The sequence below is a fragment of the Simochromis diagramma genome, unplaced genomic scaffold, assembly GCF_900408965.1.
Source record: "Simochromis diagramma unplaced genomic scaffold, fSimDia1.1 OVJJ01000321.1, whole genome shotgun sequence".
NCBI lineage: Eukaryota > Metazoa > Chordata > Actinopteri > Cichliformes > Cichlidae > Simochromis > Simochromis diagramma.
The window spans coordinates 15,716,808-15,735,946 of NW_024386772.1; the positions used below are offsets into that span (position 1 = coordinate 15,716,808).

General features: G+C 41.5%; 1 protein-coding gene across 7 annotated transcripts in view; it reads left to right on the plus strand.

Annotated features, from left to right (window-relative positions):
- The window catches only part of LOC120746481 (septin-9-like), an 81,199-nt gene extending 79,729 nt beyond the window's left edge, over positions 1–1,470 (plus strand). For all 7 annotated transcript variants that reach the window (XM_040051906.1, XM_040051924.1, XM_040051912.1 and 4 more), the window contains one exon: positions 122–1,470. In XM_040051906.1, coding sequence (XP_039907840.1) covers positions 122–263 — 142 coding nt within the window. In that variant the 3' untranslated portion in view covers positions 264–1,470. The remainder of the gene's footprint in view (positions 1–121) is intronic.
- Positions 1,471–19,139: the final 17,669 nt, after the last annotated feature.

Below are 19,139 nucleotides of genomic sequence, written 5' to 3' on the forward strand. Positions count from 1 at the left end.
TATCTGTCCACACTTTGTACCCTAAATTTTAAGGTGGTTGAGTAGAAAATGTAAAAACTGTGATGGTTTGAGATGGACGGACACTTCTGTGATGCCACCGTGTGTGTGTTTTTGTTTGTAGGACCCACATGCAGAACATTAAGGACATCACCAGCAGCATCCACTATGAAATGTATCGCGTGAGACGCCTCAACGAGAATAACACGATGGTGGCTCATGCCAACGGTATCCCAGAACATCATCTCACCGCCCACGAGATGTAGACGCCGCCTGCCGCCATCACAGCGTAACTCGTTTGTTCTGAGACTCTGATGTTCAGCAACAGTCTTCCCTTCACTCCAACCCACTCCACTCCAAACCTCCTCCCCCACCTCACAGGGTGCGAAAAACTCAAACGCCTGCCAGAGGGACTTCATTATCGGTGACTTTTGGTGGCTGAATGGACTGTTTATGTCAGTTTATTGCTTCATGAATAAATCCCCTCAGTATCGCTGACCGAGAGAGGGATTTTTACCTGCTTACAGTTAATATTTGTGGTGCCAAAATTTCAGCTTCCACCAAACCGAACGAACTGACACTGAAGTGCCTTAAAACGTAACATATTAAACTCGTCCACTTTTCTTTTTGCAGATTTTGGTGTTTTGTTTTTAGCAGCGCCTGTAGGAATGTGGGCCACAGTTTTGTTTTTTCCTCTAAGCACACACTTATAGCGACGTGTGAAAAGTGATGATACTTGCACTTGATCACTGCATAAAGCATGTTGGAGAAGGGCCAGGCAGCACTTTGCCAACATGTAACACACAGTAATGTAAAGTGTGAGCAGTGCAGCTTCACTCAGCTCTCTCCCCCTTAGTTAACCCCTCCCCCCCCACTCCCAAAAAAGGGTTATCAGAGAGCACCTCATACGCTTGACTTAACTTTTCTGTCGCAGCTCGTGTTTCTCTTTAAAAGTTGTTTTTAATTCCCACTTATAAATGTCATTGTTTATGAATAGAAATATCTTAAGAGTGATTCAAGATGATAAAGTATTTATGCACGATATAAAATGTGAACGCCGTCAGTTGTAGTCCATATGTTCAGATTAGTAACACACACACTTCCCCTGCTTTGGGCCCGTCATGGCGCCTTATTTATTGGAGGGTTTTTGTTCTTTTTCATAGCATGTTGGCCAAAACTGGAAAGAGAGCACGGTTGTTGGTGCCAGGCTGACTACATTTAGATGTTTTCCAGTCCCCTTAAATTCTTTTTTTTCTTTTTTTTTAATCTAGTCTTCCACTGACCAGCCCACTTTGTTTTTCCTCCCATCATGTACCGAGGATCTTTCTTTCATCCACATATTACTTCCTAAGCTCTCACTGTCATGCTCTGTCCTGTATATTCGTCTGTGTTCTGATACATTTTTGTACTTGTATTATTGATAACAAATTTTCTTTTATCTTATTTGAAAGAAATAAAGATTGAAGTTGTAAATATTGGGGTTTTTTTCTTATATTTTTACGATGCCTAGAAGAAGTCCAGTCAGCGAAAGAACTCACTCCTTAAAGTTTAAATGTATACACTGATGACATTTTAGATAATTTTCTCCCACAATGGCTTTTCCATAGCATTTAATTGCAGGTGTAATTCACTTACTGGAGCACTTTAATTGCCGTGTCATTAAACTTCTTCTTGATTAGCCCCTGAAATCAATATGGCTGCCTACTAGGTCAGTGCAAAGCTGATTAGTGCTAATTACTTGAACGCATGAGTGCATCTTTTCTTCTCCGGCACGACATTGGAGAAGGCGAGACCTTCGGGATCAGTGAGGGTATGTGCAGACGTCAGCGCCCTGAGGTATTGAAGCAGCAAGAGAATGTAAACGCGGCAAACAGACTCGTGTCAAGTAAAATATTTACTTTGATTCCTTTTGAAGGACTTGACGCCAGTGGAATCGGCCCAGAGGGAACTTCAGTGACTCTCAGGTCTAAACTGAAGCTTCATTTGCAGCTCATCAGCTGTGACAGCTTAGAATATGCCTGTGTCATCAGTTGATGAACCTAGACCTTCGGTCCCATGGAAGACACTATTTCCTTAGTTAAAGCCAAGAGGTGACTTTTTTTTGGCCAGCCGCTGTGATTCAAAGACAGATGGGTGCTGATCTAAGAGTGCTGGGTGAAGGCTCCAGGAAGAAGTAGTGCAGTGGCCACAGAGAGGCTATAAGAAAAATGTGAAGAGCTCAAGCAAAATACAGACAATCTGTTTAAGTTAACAGACTTATCAATACTATAACTCTTGTTATAGTATCAGATCCCCAGCCATCAGATGTGGCTGGGGATCTGATGGATTTTAATTCAGTATTTGATTGAACAACAGGTCTTTGGTGGTCTTCAGTATGCTGAGAGCAAGTAGAGAATAAATGTAATAACAGATTTAACACTTTTTGTTTTGGTTTTTTTGGTGTAAATGTCCAGTTTCAGGATCACATATTGATGCTTATAGAACAATGAAAAAGTTTGCAGCCAACAGGGGGAAAAAAATCAAGGAATCTAAACACAGCACAAAAAATAAGGAAATTTGTGTCTTTGTTCTAACAATGCTTCCTGGCAATAAATCTTACACTCTGAGAAAGCCTGTTTATTTCCCCGTAAGTGTTGCCACATTTATAGGAAAATGCATTTGTGGGTTACACCCATGGAAAAATCTGCCAAATCTTCTCTTGCCAAACAGCTTATTCTGCTACTAACTCTTGTTTGGTGTAGTTTATTGCATGTGAGGATCGAAGTCTGACAAAACAAGACATCTTGGAAATTTAACAAGTTATTCAGTTAACAAAGAGATGCCTCAGTAACATGTGGAAGAACCATACATGCCCACAGCAGCCTCGCACCTCTGCCTCATGCTGGTCAGCAGCTTGGTCATACACTGCTGTGGGATGGCTTCTTCAACCAGGATGGCATGAACGGTACAGTCCCAGACTGTGGAGATTTGAAGCCTTTAATGATAACTTGTTCTTCCAGTAAGGAAGTTGCAGCATCTCTCCATCACACTGCCTACACCAAAAACTGTTACCTATCTGTGCACAGTTGGCAATCTTCACACTTAAACTCCATGATCCAACTGCAGCAGAATCTGGACTTACTGCTGAGCATAACGTTCCTCCACATGTTCACGTTCCAGTGTACATGTTGCCGACACCAGTGCAAACGGGCCTGACGGTGAAGAGCAGTCGTGGCAGGCCTGTGAGGCCAGAGATTGTCTAGACTAGATGATTGTCGGCACCTGAAGCTCAGAACAACACTCAGTCGCAGAAGCTGTTTTCCGCCACAAATGCATTTTCCTTGCAAATGAGGCACCATTCAAGAGGAAATAAAGAGGCTTTCCAGTGGTATGAGATTTATTGCCAAGAAGCATCATTACAACAAAAGAATAACTGATCAAACACAGTTTTTATTTCTTACTCATCCTCAGCAGGGAAACAAAGACTTTAGATTGTAGTAAAAAGCTTTAGACCCTCCTTGCACCCACAGAGGTCTGAGAGGTTACTGTAATCTGATTACTTTTTCAGGTAACGAGTAAAGTAAGGGATTACTATTGCAAAAGCGGTAATTAGATTAATTGGGATGTAATGGGAAATTCACAGAGAAACTCGCGGATTCTTCAACTGACCGCGGCACACCTGCACCAGGGTAAACCTCTGCCTACCGTAGTCCTGCTTTACAGGTGAAAATAGAGCAACAGGACCGCTGAGTCTTTGACTTTAATTATTTTCTGCTGTGTTTTACTTGCATCTATTTGAAAGACTGAGTGTAAACACAAAAAATATTTTATGTGCTGGAATGTGCAGAAAATAGGTTTAAATGTTAAACTAATTTATTCAAGTCAGAGAATGTTGCATATAATTTAATTTTTGCTTGATGCATAAAGTTAAAAGATTAAAAATAATAAAAAAAAACTTTTAAAAAAAGATACTTTTCCATTTGATTACATTTTATATGATGGATTATGCAGAAAAAGTAGAATTGGGCTGAAAGATCTATCGCTTTATCACCTCTTCAGGTTGTAAATCGTGTTTTTTAAAAAGTAACTAAGTAACTAATTACTTATGAAAATAAGTAATCAGTAAAGTAACGGGATTACTTTTTTGGGGAAGTAATCAGTAATTAGCAGGTTAGTTTCACAGCATCGGGGTAATTGACCCGGGTTGGAAGTTTGCCACCTTCATAGCAGAGAAAACCCAGGCTTAACCCTGAAGTTACCTGGATAAGCTAAAATCTGTTTTGTGGTGCAGGCATCAGGTTGTGTTTTCCTTTTGTGAGTAGTTTGTGTTCTAAAAGAAACCCACTGCATCAGGAAAAACTCCAAAGGTGGCTTTGAGTGCTCTATCAAGCATTACACCGTATACGTGACTTGTCAACATGATGACATCTGAAGATTTCAGGTAAATGTAACAAAATGAAGGCTGAAGTTTCAAAAGGTTGTTGTTTGGGAACTCATTGGCCTTTAATCCCATTCAGAGGCATAATAACTCTGGCTTCTACATGCATCATAAACACATATTGTGAGTGCACATTTTCAACATATAAGTGGCAACAATGTTTCAATCCTCCACAAATCCAGTCAAAATACTCACCCATCAGACCCACATCATAATCTGGAGAACGGTGTGCTTGGCAAAGGCACTGATAGTACTGCTTAAATCCCAGCAGCGTTCTCACCCTGCTCTCTTCTCTCATTCTTCCTTATGAGCAATGCGTTTCTTGCAAAACATCATTTAAAACTGCCGCCGCGCCAGCTAACTGCTTTAAAAGATGCTCACTGAACAACAAATTGTTGCATAGGAGACTTTTTTGTACAAATGGCAGCGAACAAGGCCGGGAAACGCAAATCAGGAAATTCAGAAAAGATGCCTGTTTTAATCAAATGTTTAATACAATCAGAATCAAAATGACTGAGCAAATAATTGCACGCCTAAAACTGAATTAATAAGGAAAGTGTATATTATATAAATAAAGTCAGGCTTTGGTTCTAGGCGCCTTAGCATGATACCGTGGATAGAAGCATTCTCTGTGATGTGCAGGGCCCTCCTACCTTCTTGGTCCGGGCGCGTTGCCCCAACTACCCCATTGGATGTTACGCTTTCATCCCATTCCCAGTCTTCAGTCACATGAATCTCTGTGAATCTCCTAAAATGTGATCTCGCTAATGCTAAGATTTACTAGGTAGCTGAATAACCGGGAAGGATAAACACGACCGTGCTCTCTGTGCATGTGAGAAAAGACAAAGCCAACCAGAGGAGACGTCTGAGATGTCTCTGTCATGCCTTAAAGTCCAATTCTCCCCTGATGCTGAGCGCTTCAAAATGGCGACTCGCTCCTTTTTACCCCTCAAAATGGCGGCAGCATTCAGATGGCGCACGCCTGCAACGCCCACATCCCGCAGCCACCTAGTAAGCTTGACCCTTCGCCCCCATCTCAAGTTGAGACCTCCCCCCTCCTGGCTACATTCTCAAACTGCCTGTCTCCACGTCTCCCGGGAACCAGACGGGAGAGAAGCAGCTGCATCTCCGCTGGCCCGGGCTCATCCTCTTCCCTGCGAACCACCCAGCAGTCGTCTTGTTGGCACCCACCCAGCGCCTCGCCGCCTGTCTTAATGACATTCATTAATGAGCTGCGTGCTTTATGGATACTAATGAAGTTGGCGCCTCAACGAGAGAAAGAAACAGTTTGTTTTGCAGGCAGCGCACACGATTATAGATGCTGATTTTTGTGCGGATGGCCATGATATGTCTGCTCGAACTCGCGTTACGTTTTACACACCGAGTATATCACCCTGACTGCAGATTGCGTCGTTCCAGCTGTTTTAATCCTCGCTGACAACTTTACAGCTTTTGCCAGATTGCGGTGTGGATGCACGTGCAACCTCACGATATTGCTAGGTACAGGCTGCTAGCCTCACACGATGGAGGGGGCATTAACAGATATGGGCATGCTCAGCGGTCAGACAGTGCTGATGGATGGCACCTATAAGAGCAGAACAGGCCCTCTGGTCAGGAAGCATCCTGACAAATGCTCGCCCGGGTTAACGTGTGAATGCATGAATATGCAGGAGGCGGCTGCAGCGGTGTGTCAATGTATTTAGATATGAGTTGTCCTTGTCACACATGTACTGTTGAAACAGGAGATGAGCTTTGTGTGTCTTTCTTGGTTTTATTTATTCAACTACATTAAACTGCACCTCACGAGCTCATCTGCATGAAGCCAATGTGGCTCCAATTAACACCTGTTTGTAAGATGAATATAACTATCTAGCTGTTTTTCCCCCCTTTTGATTTATTAATTAGCTAACTTGATTGCAAAATCTGCCGAGATGTTTGTCACACGTGCACGCGTGCATGCGGCTGATCGTGCTGTGCATACATTTGTTTAGCGTGTGTTTACATGTCCACCTCGCTCATTCTTAGTGGCGTGAGTTGTTGTTGTTTGCCCCCCCCCCCCCCAATTTGTCTCCTCCTTTTCCTCCATCTGCTGTTTCCCGTCTCCTTTGTTGGCGGACGCCTCACCTTCTCCTCCTCCATCCGTCCCTTCCTCCCTCCTTGCTCCTCTCGCCAATGTCAGTTTCCACCCTTTTCTCCTGGCTCCGTGCCAGGCGCTCAGACATGCGTGGGGGAGGGGCTGCGACCGTATGCAAATGAGTCGACTTTATGCAAATCGGCCCCGTCGTTAATTAAAAGTCAGCTGCAAATTCAATTAGCCGACTGAACAGAGAGGGAGGTTTGCAAGTATCCATGGGATGACGGTTGGAAAGAAAAAATCCCAAAACGATGCGAGGGTTCGAAAAACAAAGAAATCGCAGCTGAGGGGGGTTTGGGGGAAGATGGGATGCATACAAACAAAACAAAACAAAACAAAAAAAAGGCTAAATATCAAATACTGTTTGAATAAACTCTTCAGCTGGAGCATGTGGTCGCAGTAATTGGTTGCAAGACAAAAATGTAGGCGCGTGCTGCTCCTGGTTGACATACGCAATGCTATAAAACACTTCAGACAGAAGGGAGAGAGAGATCCAGACAGAGAAGGTGAGACAGAGAGAAGAGCATCGTTGGTAGCTCCTGCCTCTGGCTCATTACTGTAAGTAATTAAACCAGTCGCAGATGTGTGTCAGCGATTATGCTGCTGTTATGGAAATGACTGCGAGAAAGCATGGGAATAGGCGTACATGCATGCTCGTCACCGTGCACGCTTACGCATTTTCGTACATTGTTTGTCTGGAGATTTGTGAAATTTGGTCTTTTGTGCATTGTGCTGCCTTTAACCCGGCATATTGTAGACACAACAGCAGGTTGTATTAAGAGGTGTAATCACTCTCTAACCCTAACCCTGGCAAAGTGAGCCATTCAGAGCCCCAGATTTAACCCGACTCTTTGTTAATCAAAAGCAATGGTGTATTAACAGTGTTCATGAAAGGGCAGATGTTGATGTGTTATGGCATTACATGGCAACACAACTGGCGTTATGGTGGCATCACAATGTAGGTACAGTTGTGGTCAGATGTTTACTGACACCCATCGAAAATGTCGGGGTAATTTGGGGATTTTAATGATTTCTTAATGCAGCATGCATCTTTATTACTTTAAAAAACAAGAATATGGTGCACAAGGTTGTTTTGGATTTTCTCTGGCTTAAATATATATACATACACTCACTTCAATCTTTTTATAAGGGGTGGAATTCGTCATTTCTCTCTGCAAGCATAAAAAACGTTTCTTTGACAGCACTCATTGGTTATCAGTTCATCAGTTAAAACAATTCAACATAAGTACAAGTCATTTAGTTGTGTCACCACTTTGGCACACACCTCAGCAAGCTTACACCCTCAGATGAGAGGAAATTGATTTGGATGTTCAGGAACAACCCAGGAACCACCGAGGCCCAAGCCTACAATGAACTGCCGAACAACAACATTACTGTCCACAGCGAGGGGGCAGCTTTACCTAATCATGGACTGAGAGGGTGTCGACCAAGAAAGGAGCCCATGTCCCAAAATCTGAGCCTCAAAGCTTGACTGAAATTTGCAGCTGCACACACGAACAAGCCAAATGCCTTCAGGAGAAACATTTTATGGTCAAATGAGACAAACTTTGAGTTATTTGGCCACAATGACAAGACGCGTGTTTGGAGGAGTAAAAGTCAGGCTTTTGCACCTAAGAAAACGTTACCACCTGTAAAGCATGCCTGTGGTAGCGTCATGCTATGGGGCTGTTTTGCTGCCAGTGGTACTGGTACATTGCACAAAACAACTAAATCAAATCAGTAGCTAAATGGTTGAAACTTGGGCACAGTTGGCTGTTCCAATGTGACAGAGATCCCAAACACACATCAAAACTGGTTTTGGAGTAGATAAAACAAGCCTTCCTGAAGCTCCAACCTCAACCCTACTGAAAATTTAAAAGCCGAGCTCGTGCCAGGAAACCAACTAATTTAAATTAAGTCTAGCAATTCTGCCAAGACGATTGGCCAAATATCCAGTCAAAATTATGCCAGAAAATTGCTGATGGCTACCAAAAGCATCTGGTCAAAGTACAGCTTGTTGAGAGAAGCACTGGGGGTGTGTGTGACCTGTCTGTAAACCTTAGACCCTGTGTGAATTGGAGGAAATCCAAAATAAATTCAAACTTGTGCACCCAATTCTTGTTTTTTAAAGTCATAAAGAAGCATGCTGTACACTCATTCCACTCTGGATAAAGAGGAATATAAAGAAAGCATGTGAGATTCAAGCTCATGACTATATGCATAAACCTCTGATCACAGCTGCATGTTTAGTCGGAAGACAGAACACCTTTAATGAGATACAAATGCGCCGCTGCAACCCACACTTTCAGTGGCATCTCTGTAATTGCAATATGTTGTGTTTGTCTATATTTTTATCTTAGACTGCATAAATGCTGGTAATTCGAGAAAGTTCCTTACTACTTTATCTATGAAGTGTATGTGGGATGATGAATATGGAGGATGGGTGTGTTCTGCTCCCTGGGGGTGGGTGCCAAGGCACTCTGCCAAGCATTTGCCAGCAGGGATGATGGATGGAAGTAAGTTTGTGATGAACGGAGCAGAAGAGAAAAATGGATGTGAGGCGAGAGTGTAGGAAGACACTGAAATGGATTCAGTTAAATGAAGAATGGTAGATGTGTGTGTCTTACTGGGGAATTTCCTCCATGTTAAACAAGAAGACAGACGGTGTAGTGAAGCCAGGAACTTGATATTTCCCATAATTGTCTCGATGGATAGTTCCTGTTCGGGTTTGTCCTCAAGAGGTCTCCCGATCAATACTCATGTCTTGATGAGTTTATTACTTTGTCTGTCTTCCCATCGAAGTCAGGTTTTGCTGTTGCTTACAATATGCCAGTATCTCTGTCTGCTTTTTTAGTCCAATAAAGGCTTATGTCTCCTTACAGTTATTTTCAGTAGCCATTAAAATAATGCTCATTTCTAAACATCTATCCAAAATCTGTCCGAAATGTAAAAAATGAACCTGGATGGATGTCTTATCCATAAAATCAAAGGTTGTCATTTACAAAAACACATGTTTAGCCATTGAAAAAATCACAAAAAAATACCAACAGACTTCGTCTACACACTTATTTACGGGTGGTTAGCCTCCAAAGTTGTCCATTGCCAACCTCCTGCTAAAAGGATAAAGGAGGTTGTCTGCTCCAGACAGACCTCCCTGCTGCACTGAATGAACTCTGTTGGCTCATCTAAAGCCCACCTGACCATCACTTCCCCAGCAGCCCACCTGTTATGTCTACAAACTCAGACATAACTCTGTTGTAGCAGGTTCAAACCATCACTTCATGACTCACCTTAGACTTGCAAGGTGAGAAGTTTGCAAGACAAAAGGGGGATAGTGGTCAGCTTAGAGTGGCAGGGTGTTCAGCACAGCATTTTTAGGAGAGACTCCTACTGGATGACAAGTAACAAAGGCCGTCGTCACGGATCTACTTCAGATTAGCTTGTCACGTCATTTGCTGCCTATGCTACACTCAAGGTGGAAAATATTGCAACCGCATAATTCACAAGTTTTGCAAAGAAAGAAAAAACTACCACAAATAAAAGGAAATGAAGCTTCAATGCAGACTGTGAAACTTTCAAGAAGTGGGTTAAACTGCTAGAAGCAAAGGGCATAGATTTGGCATGGACGGAAGGGACATGTCCCCACCAATAATTTGATCTCTTCAAGTAAAGAAAAACAAACCCGTTAGAAAGAAAAAAAAAAAACGATCTCTCAACGTCTCATTCATCCAGCGGTGCAGAAAGAGTTAAATTACGTTCTCTACTGGAGTCCGACCTCATGTGACCAATATGGCCAATGTGATTGGCTGTGCCTTTTAGGGAGCTCTGTTTAGTTTTAGCAGCGGCAAGCTTGCGCTGCGAGGACCTGCAAGGAGGAGAGGAGGAAGGCAGCAAAAAGGAAGAACCTGGATATAAGAAAGTATTTTTAAAGTCAAGTTCACTCATAAAATGTGTCCGTCAAAATAACGTTACAGGCTATGCTAGGCTTTGGCCCACATCAGTCTAAAATTGTATGTAACCATGAATAACGTGTTTTGGAAACTAACTGCACAACAGGCGGCACTATTAGTTATCTCGGTCTCAGAGTAACATTTCTAATTTTGATTGAAACTGTCAGAGAAAACGGAGCCTCGAGCAGCCAGGATATTAGTTTACAGAGGCTGTTAAAATTATATGTCTAACGTTAAAATGTTGGTGACACAATAATTTCACCCTAATGGTACTGACATATTCATAGGGTTCATTTTTGAGACAAAATGTCATGAGGTAGTCATGATTTTGCAAATATTCCACCTTGTAGTGCAGTTTACACAAATTGTTTTAAAAATGCACTCAGCCTACAAACATTACTGATGAGTCAAGATCTGCACAAAGTGACAGAAACACTGAAGCAGCTTCACATTTTATTCTTATTGTCATGTATGTCATATTTGTCAGGTGACAGAAGAACCAACACAAAACTCAGAGAGCAATGGTGATACAAGATCACAGGTGAAGTTGGATGATGACTTGTTGGTTCATTACTGTATTTGAAGCACACGTGTGACTGCATGTATGTGGAATGTCTCACTGTTATTCATCAGGTGACAGAGGCAGCTCTGCCATGTTGTAGCTCGGACGGAGGTGAAGAGGCGAGGTCACAGGTTACTGACTGATGGTTTGGTGCTATAGATTAACTAGTATTTATTATCACGACAATTGTTAGGCTGCTGATGTAAATTGATTCATTAGTGTATATTTGACAAAGAATCTGAATTGCCATGTCTCACTTTTTATATGGCACGAATCCATGTGTTATTTTATCAGGTGGCAATATGTCCTAGTGCAGTCAGAGGGGAAGAGCCAGGGCCAAAGGTGAGGCACATCAAGCACAGAATAATAATTTTAATCTGAGGATAAAACGCATGTACAGTGGCTATAGAAAAAAATCTACACACCCATGTTCAAATGCCAGGTTTTTGTCATGTTAAAAAAATGACAGCAAGTCATGTTGCTGTAACAGTAGTTCATGTTTAGAATAAAAAGTCCCAGCTCACTGATTTGATCGGGGCAATGTTGCATAATTTTGCTGAGAGATCTTTGAATTTGTGGTAATCTTAGATGAGTAGTTTTATGGACAAAAACCAGCAGGTCATTCAGTGTTCCCTTTGTGCTGATGTATAAGAAATGTTGGTGTAGTATAACTGAAGTAATGTTGTTAAGTCCTTAAAGTCATATTCATTTATTGTCATGACTGTATTTGAAGCTATTTTTATTTTTGTATGATACCTGATTTATATGGAATATGGCTGAAGTAAACTAAAGTCTAAAATACTTAGTCATTTGTTTAACCTCTTAAGCCCCAAGCCTACCTGATCTCCTGTCTTTTGCCCCCGTATCAGGGGGCGTTGGGGCTTAAGAGGTTAATAGTAATTTAACATTATATAATTCACATATAAAACTATGAATTGTAATTTTAAATGGTTTAAAAGCAGGCAGAATAGCATATGTAGGCAAGTATATTCCCCCCCCCCCCCCCCCCCCCTTTTTTTTTTATTTTTTATCAAGAAGCAAAGACAAAAAGGAAAAAAAAAAAGAAACAGAGCAGGGTTCGGTGGTTGAATCATCCGTCCCCACCAATGCCAAAACCAAATCTATGCCCTTGGCTAGAAAGTAATTCTCAAATGTGTTTTTAACCTATTTTAATAGGTTTTAAAAAAGATGAAATGAATGTGTCCCTCAGATGTTAAATCCCACACATGCATACTGTCCCACATTTAGTTACTTAGTGTCAAAGTTATCTGGTCAATCTAGTCACAGTGGCTACAGTGAAAATCAACTGGTAGGTGCAACTGTTTGATTTTCAGACACAAGCTTGTTAAGCTTTAACCTTACTGTATATTTCATGAGACAGACCAGTCTTTGGTCATCATGGTAAATGTTAGCTTGAATGGAAGAGAAGAGAATACATGGGAAAAAGGAATCACTGGATCTACAGTTGTTGTCATGAGTTTACATCCACTCATCATGAGTATGACTGTTGTGGTAATTTAGGTTTTTTCCCAGGGTGGAACAATTGTAAAGTATAACTATCTTTAGCAACTTTTAAAAAACATGAATTGGGTGCACTAATTTGGATTTTCTCTAATCCACAGAAGGTCAAAGGTGTATACACACAGTCTCGAATATATGCACAATTCGGTTAAACGTCTCTTAGCAAGTTGCACTTGCCATTAACAATCTTCTGGGATAAATCTCTACATTTTAGCAGCCTTGTTAGCAGAATTGGTGGAGTTTGTTTAAATTGGTACAGAGCTGGCTTTTAAGCACAACCCACAGGTTTTCGATAAAATTGAGGTCAGGACTTTGGGAAGGCTGAAGTTTGTGTTAGCCTGCTTTATCCATTCAAAAGCCAATTTTGGTTTGTGTTTGGGATCATTGCCCTGGTGGAACACGCCACTGTCCAGGTTTCAACCATCTAGCGCTTCGTGGTGAAATTGAAGATTTTGGAGTTAGTCCTCTTTTATTATTCCGTCCACTTTGTGCAATGTACCAGTGCCACTGGAGCAAAACAGCCCCATAGCATGACGCTACCGCCACCATGCTTGACAGTGTGTACAGTGTTCTTCAATTTTAAAGCCTCGCCTTTACTCCTCCAAACACGCCTCGTGTCATTGTGGCCAGATGGCTCAATCTTTATCTCGTCTGGCCTTAAAACTTCCTTGATCGACACGCTCCTGTTTCACGGTGATGAAGCCTACCCTCACTGTGGACAGCGATGCTGGTTTTCAGCAGTTTCCAGTTCATGGCAAACATGAGCCTTGGTGGGTCCTGAACATCCTACTGTATTTCCTCTCATCTGAGCGTGACAGCTTGCTAAGGTGCGTGCCAAAGTGGTGATGCATCAGAATGACTTGTACTGATGCTTGCAGAGAGAAATTACTGATTCCACTCAGTGGTGAGAGGTTAATAGACCTTGGTCCTGTCAAGTTAAAAGACTTTGTAGAAACTTTAGTGCCACTTATTAAAAGATTTAAATTAATTTATGTACATATTTGACCCAAAGAAAATAAATTCAAACTTGTGCTGACTGACTTCTTCAGTCTCAGCTGTCTGCAGGTTTCCACAACCTTATAAACAGCACATTTGCACAATAACTGAAACTAGCCCACTGAATGAACAATGGGCTGTGAGGTCAGTTCTTTGATCATTGCAAATTGTCATGACCACTGATCAAAGACGATTGATCAATGATCCATGGACCATTGATGATTTATCTTGTTTTATAAAGTCATTAAAGATGTATACTGTACAATCACCCCATCCTAGAATAAGAAAAGTTCAAAGAAATGACAGTCATGCCCATGAACGATGGGTGTCTGTAAAATTCTGACCACAACTGTTTTGTGTGGCACACAAATCATATTGGTTCATATTGGTAAGTGTTACCTTGAATAATAGAGAAGAGAGTAAGAGGGAGAAGAGCCTTCATTGGATCTATATTTCCTCCTTTGGGATTTTAGAAGTGATTGTAAAGGGATGGACATTAAGGAATTAGTACAGGAGCAAATTTGTCTTTGATGAGCCCATTTATGTGCGCGCATGTGTATGTGTGCATCATCTGCATGCAGAACTGAAAGCACGGAAAAAGATCCAATCAGAGTGTGTGAGTGCCTGAGGAAAATCATAAATGTGCTCAAGTACAAAAGACACACTTGCCAGATTGGTGTTTGACTTTACTGCTCAAGTCTCCTGACAGCCCGCAAATTCCATCGGAGATAGGGCGAATGAAACCAGCCGGCTGTCTGGAAAAAGAATTTAAAGCCGCTTGGATGTATGCAGCCAAGTGAGACGGCAGGTGAATAGTAATTGAGGTTAAGGACAAGCCGGAACAGAAACGGAAAGGTTGTTGATAAATGGAGTGAGGAGAAACAATGTGTTTTATGTATGCACGTAGCAGACACTGGAGCTGTTACAGGACACAGGCTTTTAGAAGAAAGCAGGTCGCATAATAAGAATTTAATTTTCCCCATGGTTGCACATTTGCTTGGTGCAAATGGAGAATGGTGCACATGCTTAAATTGACCACAAATACTTGAATTATTCCCACTATTACCCCAATTGCTGCTGATAGTTGGAAAAATGACCGTGAAAAAGAAGAATGCCGGAAAAGTGAGAGTGACAGGAAGCAAATAGTCTAAATGAAGAATCTGTGCAGTAGCAAAGAGGAAAAGTAAAAGCTGATATCCAGCGCCAACCTGTGAGCAGATCCCCTCATTTCATTTCATACTACTGACCTCAAAACCGTCGACAACCCAGAAGCTGCCCTCGAGTTTCAGCATCTGGCTTTTTAGTTGACTGTCCGTCCATCTTTACATCGCTCGGGTTATTGAACTGCCATCAGGCATCTACAGGAAACCTTGTCACAGATAGGACCGGGCAGGTGTGGCTGCCTCTTATTTCCCCTATGACTGTCAAGTCATAACGGTCAAGCTGACTGGTGTGACAGGCAACACCTCCCTGCTTAAACAAATCCCACATCAAAGCAGATGTTTCTTAAGGTAAAACTTTAAACTGAGCCACTTTGACCTCTTGGATTTTCTACATGTCAAAGATAGACTTTCTTCAAAGCGAACTGCTTCATTGTCTCTTGCACAGCTGTCCTCTGGGCTTTTCCTCCCTCTCCATTAACCTGCCTCTTTTTGCTTGAAAGGTTTGATATTGTGGGTGTGTGGGTTTAATATTGGGTGAATGCTGACCACCCAGCTCTCACACATGCACACCCACCCCCTGTGGCTACAGCAGTCAGTCAGATGTGAACCAATAAAGCTTCTCTAAGTTTGCAGTGAGAGGTGGGAGTACGTGCTCTTTATTAAAGGAGAAATGTTGGCACAAAGTCCCTCCGTACCTCTGTCAGTTCATTCTACTCTGCTCCACTGAGCCCCCACAGCACCACAGACTTCACTTTGTTCCATGTCTCCTGTCTCTTTGGAGTATGATGGGTATCCATATGTGGGGCTCTGTGTTGGCTGCTTTTCTCTGTGGTGGGTGGAGAGTTTGCTATCGATTGATGGCTCATCCGGAGTGAGATAAAGCCCTTAGATACTGAATGTTATGCAGACAAGACGAAAGAACTTGTGTCCACGTTTGTGTCTGTAACAGTAAAATGAAAACATGAGCAAATAACAAAGGCCTATGATCGGACTCCACTCTATCTCATCAGCTGTATCTTGCTATTTGATTATTCTTACGTCAGTGTCATTGTAAGCATGCAGACATGATAAGACAAGATGACCTGCTGACTTTCAGACCGAGCAACGCAGCAGGGAAGAAAGGTGATTTCAGTGATTTTGAACGTGTCGTGGGTTTTTGGTGGTGCCAGACGGGCTGGACTGAGTATTTTCAAAACTGCTGATCTGCGGGGATTTTCCCACACAATCATCTGCAGGGTTTACAGAGAATGGTCTGAAAAAGAGACAATATCCAGTGAGCGGCATATCTCTGGATAAAAATCCATCACTGATGCCATAGGTGAGAAATTTAAAAAAAAAAACCTCTATGTACGCTCGCTCCTTTTCAGTAGAGCGAGCTGGATGCTGAAGTACCATGACTGCAACTTTATTTACATCTGCACAATGAACACATCACAGGGGTGAGAAGGAAAAATGGATCTGTCGAGGGTGTAAGTGGGAACATGGGAAGGCATTACTTTGGTATTGCTGAGTGGTTATCTCCACGCTGTCAGCTCGAAGCAGCGCAGGCAGCAACACACGAAAAAATTAATCTGCCTATCAAATTTAATTAATCATTAGCTGAGGTTGCCCGTAGACATCATCATGTTACCCAGAACTTACATTTTAAGTTCTGGCATTGCGACCTTCAATATTTTGGTTTTCTTGAACTGGAAATGATCATATTTGTATGAGAGAGTATGGGCAGTTTTTAACTTAATGCTTCCAAGAGCTAGCTATCTTTGTTAGCAAAGATGTCGGCTGTCAGCTAGAGAAGCAGGCGTAAAGCTACAGACAGTAAAAAAACATGGACACAGCTTGGGGTTGAAAAAATGAAGCCTGTGCTAATGTACCTTAAAATGTCTGAAACTGTCTATCTTAAAGCCATCAGGTTGTTGCAAAACGATTTCTCGTCCTTTCTGACTTAACCTCTGTAAACACAGTCAGTCAGTCTCGCCGCTTTTCAGATTATTTTTTTTTTAAACCAAGATATTGCCAGTGAAAACACTCATCTAAAACGGTCTTCGTAAACCGCCGGATGACATATTGCTAGCTACGTCCATGTTTTATGTGGCGTATGCCTAAAACAAAACGCACTCACCAGAAAAACTGAACAGCTTGTAACTGTTTGTTGTTTGTCAGAGTTTCCAGATAATTTATTAATAACTATTATTCCAAATCTATTTTATTTATTGTTTGCTTAATGACTTCCTAAATGTATTTTCCTTGTTAGCAGGCTACTTGTAACACAAGAACACAGACTATGTAAATAGACTATGGTGTATCACTACTAATCATATATATATATATATATATATATATATATTTCCATCCCAACAAACACAAATACATTTGAATGCAGAGGTTGGTAAGATACACATCTATGATACTGATACATTAACTACTACAAATACTGACATAAACAGAAAAAGTAACAAACTGTCTTACAAGAGTAAAAAAAAGAAGTGTGACAGCTGTGATGGAGCTCAGGACGAAGGCGCCGTAACAAATGATTTAACCGGAAACTTGTGGCTCTGAGCGTGACAACTCACCTGTGTCAGCTGCAGAAAAGTAGACTCGTTTTGACGGGTCCTTCCTTCAAGTCAGGAATATTTGAATAATTGATCGATGTTAGTGCTGAAACATGGAGCAAGCTTGATGTTAAAACTAAAGAAGCTGTTTTACCTATTGCTTTACTTTTATCTTTAACATACTCACTTTGCGGTTTCTTTTTAATTTGCTTTGGATTTGTTTTGCTTTGAGAAAGCGCGAGAACGAAGGTCAAAGCGGACGCAACACCATAAGCGTTAGGGTCGGTAATCCTACGTTATGTCTACTGTAAAAACCCATCTAAAAAAAAAACTGACTGATAACAAGGTGACAACTCAAAAATATGTGCACAATTTACTGCATAGTCCACACGGAGCAAAGGCTCTTCTTGGGGGCCATCTTTTTCACAGTGGGATGGGCTTTTAAAGACAGCAGGAGAAATTTAATCAGATGCTGTATTTAATTCTGAGCCCCAATGTGATGAAATATTCTGCACCATATGGAGATCCAATCAGCATGCATGTTTATGACCGACCTACAGTAATTTGAGGATATTTTAGGGTTTTTTCAGCCTTTCCTGGGAGAATTTCTATTGCTTTTGATCTTTCATATAGGTGTGCTCGCACACGTACAGACTAGTGCACATCATCCGCCAGGAGCTTTGGAGATTATGCACCATGCAGATGATAAGACTGTCAGTGCAAGATGATTTAAGCTCTCCCTTTTTCTATATGCTACCCTCTCACTGACCTTTGTGTTTCTTAGCTTTGCATGTGCATTGGTTTCTTCTTTCAAGGTGTCCCAAAGAATAAAACTCCTACATGTTATCATTTCATAATTTTCATAATTTTCCACAAGTCTGTTGCATTGGTGCTAAACGACACACTATAGAGCGAGTGGAATAAAACCCCACAGTTTAGCAGAACTGCATATTACACAAATGTGCAGAGGTACACGCACAACAGTAGTCCACATTTGTGCTGTAACACCATAACAGAGTACACCACATTAAATTAGATTTATCTATTGTGACTTCAGACAGTATGTGTCTGCGTAAGTCAGCCCAGAAACCTGTTATTGTGTTCATTTCCCCCTCTTTTTCTGTCATTACAACACCTCGTTTCAACAGTGTCGTCGACAGGAAGCGTTCAGTTCCTTTCCATCATCTATATTACAGCTGGAAAAACCCTGACAGCCTTGTTTGTCTTTTTTCTCTTCAGTAAGGCTTTTACAGCCGTGCTAATGACACCGAGAGTGCCACAGAAGGGGAAACTGCTGTCCTTGTAATCCCTGCACACCTTCAAATGAGGCTCCTTTATTGAGGAAGTATGTGGTTTATAATTTTGAGTATTTACTGCTCTCTGGCTCAGGTACCTTTCATTAAAGAATACCCCTACAATGTTTCATTTGCTAACAGCGACACCGGGGTTAAAATACAGAGTGGAGGAGGCCACATTATGTGTTGCAGGCTGCTGAAATTGCAAGGATAATGTGACATTAACAATGAAAGCATGAAGCCGTAGTGTCCTTGATTCAGTGGGTAGAAACCTACATCCTATTGCCCACAGCTAAAAGCATGATGTTAGTTAGATATTTTTGTTCTGAAGACACCCACATAAAAAAATCCCCCTACTTTACATTACCATTATTGAGTTGAAAAGTTTTGAGTTTTTTAACCCTGTGAAGTCTAAATCTTAATAAGATGAGAAAAGCAAAAAATATATATTTATTTTTAAATAATGAAATATGAGGGAATATATGACTCAGCCCTTCATTTCTAACATAAAAGGAAATATGATATATAAGGCAAAAACAGAGTTTTTATATGAAA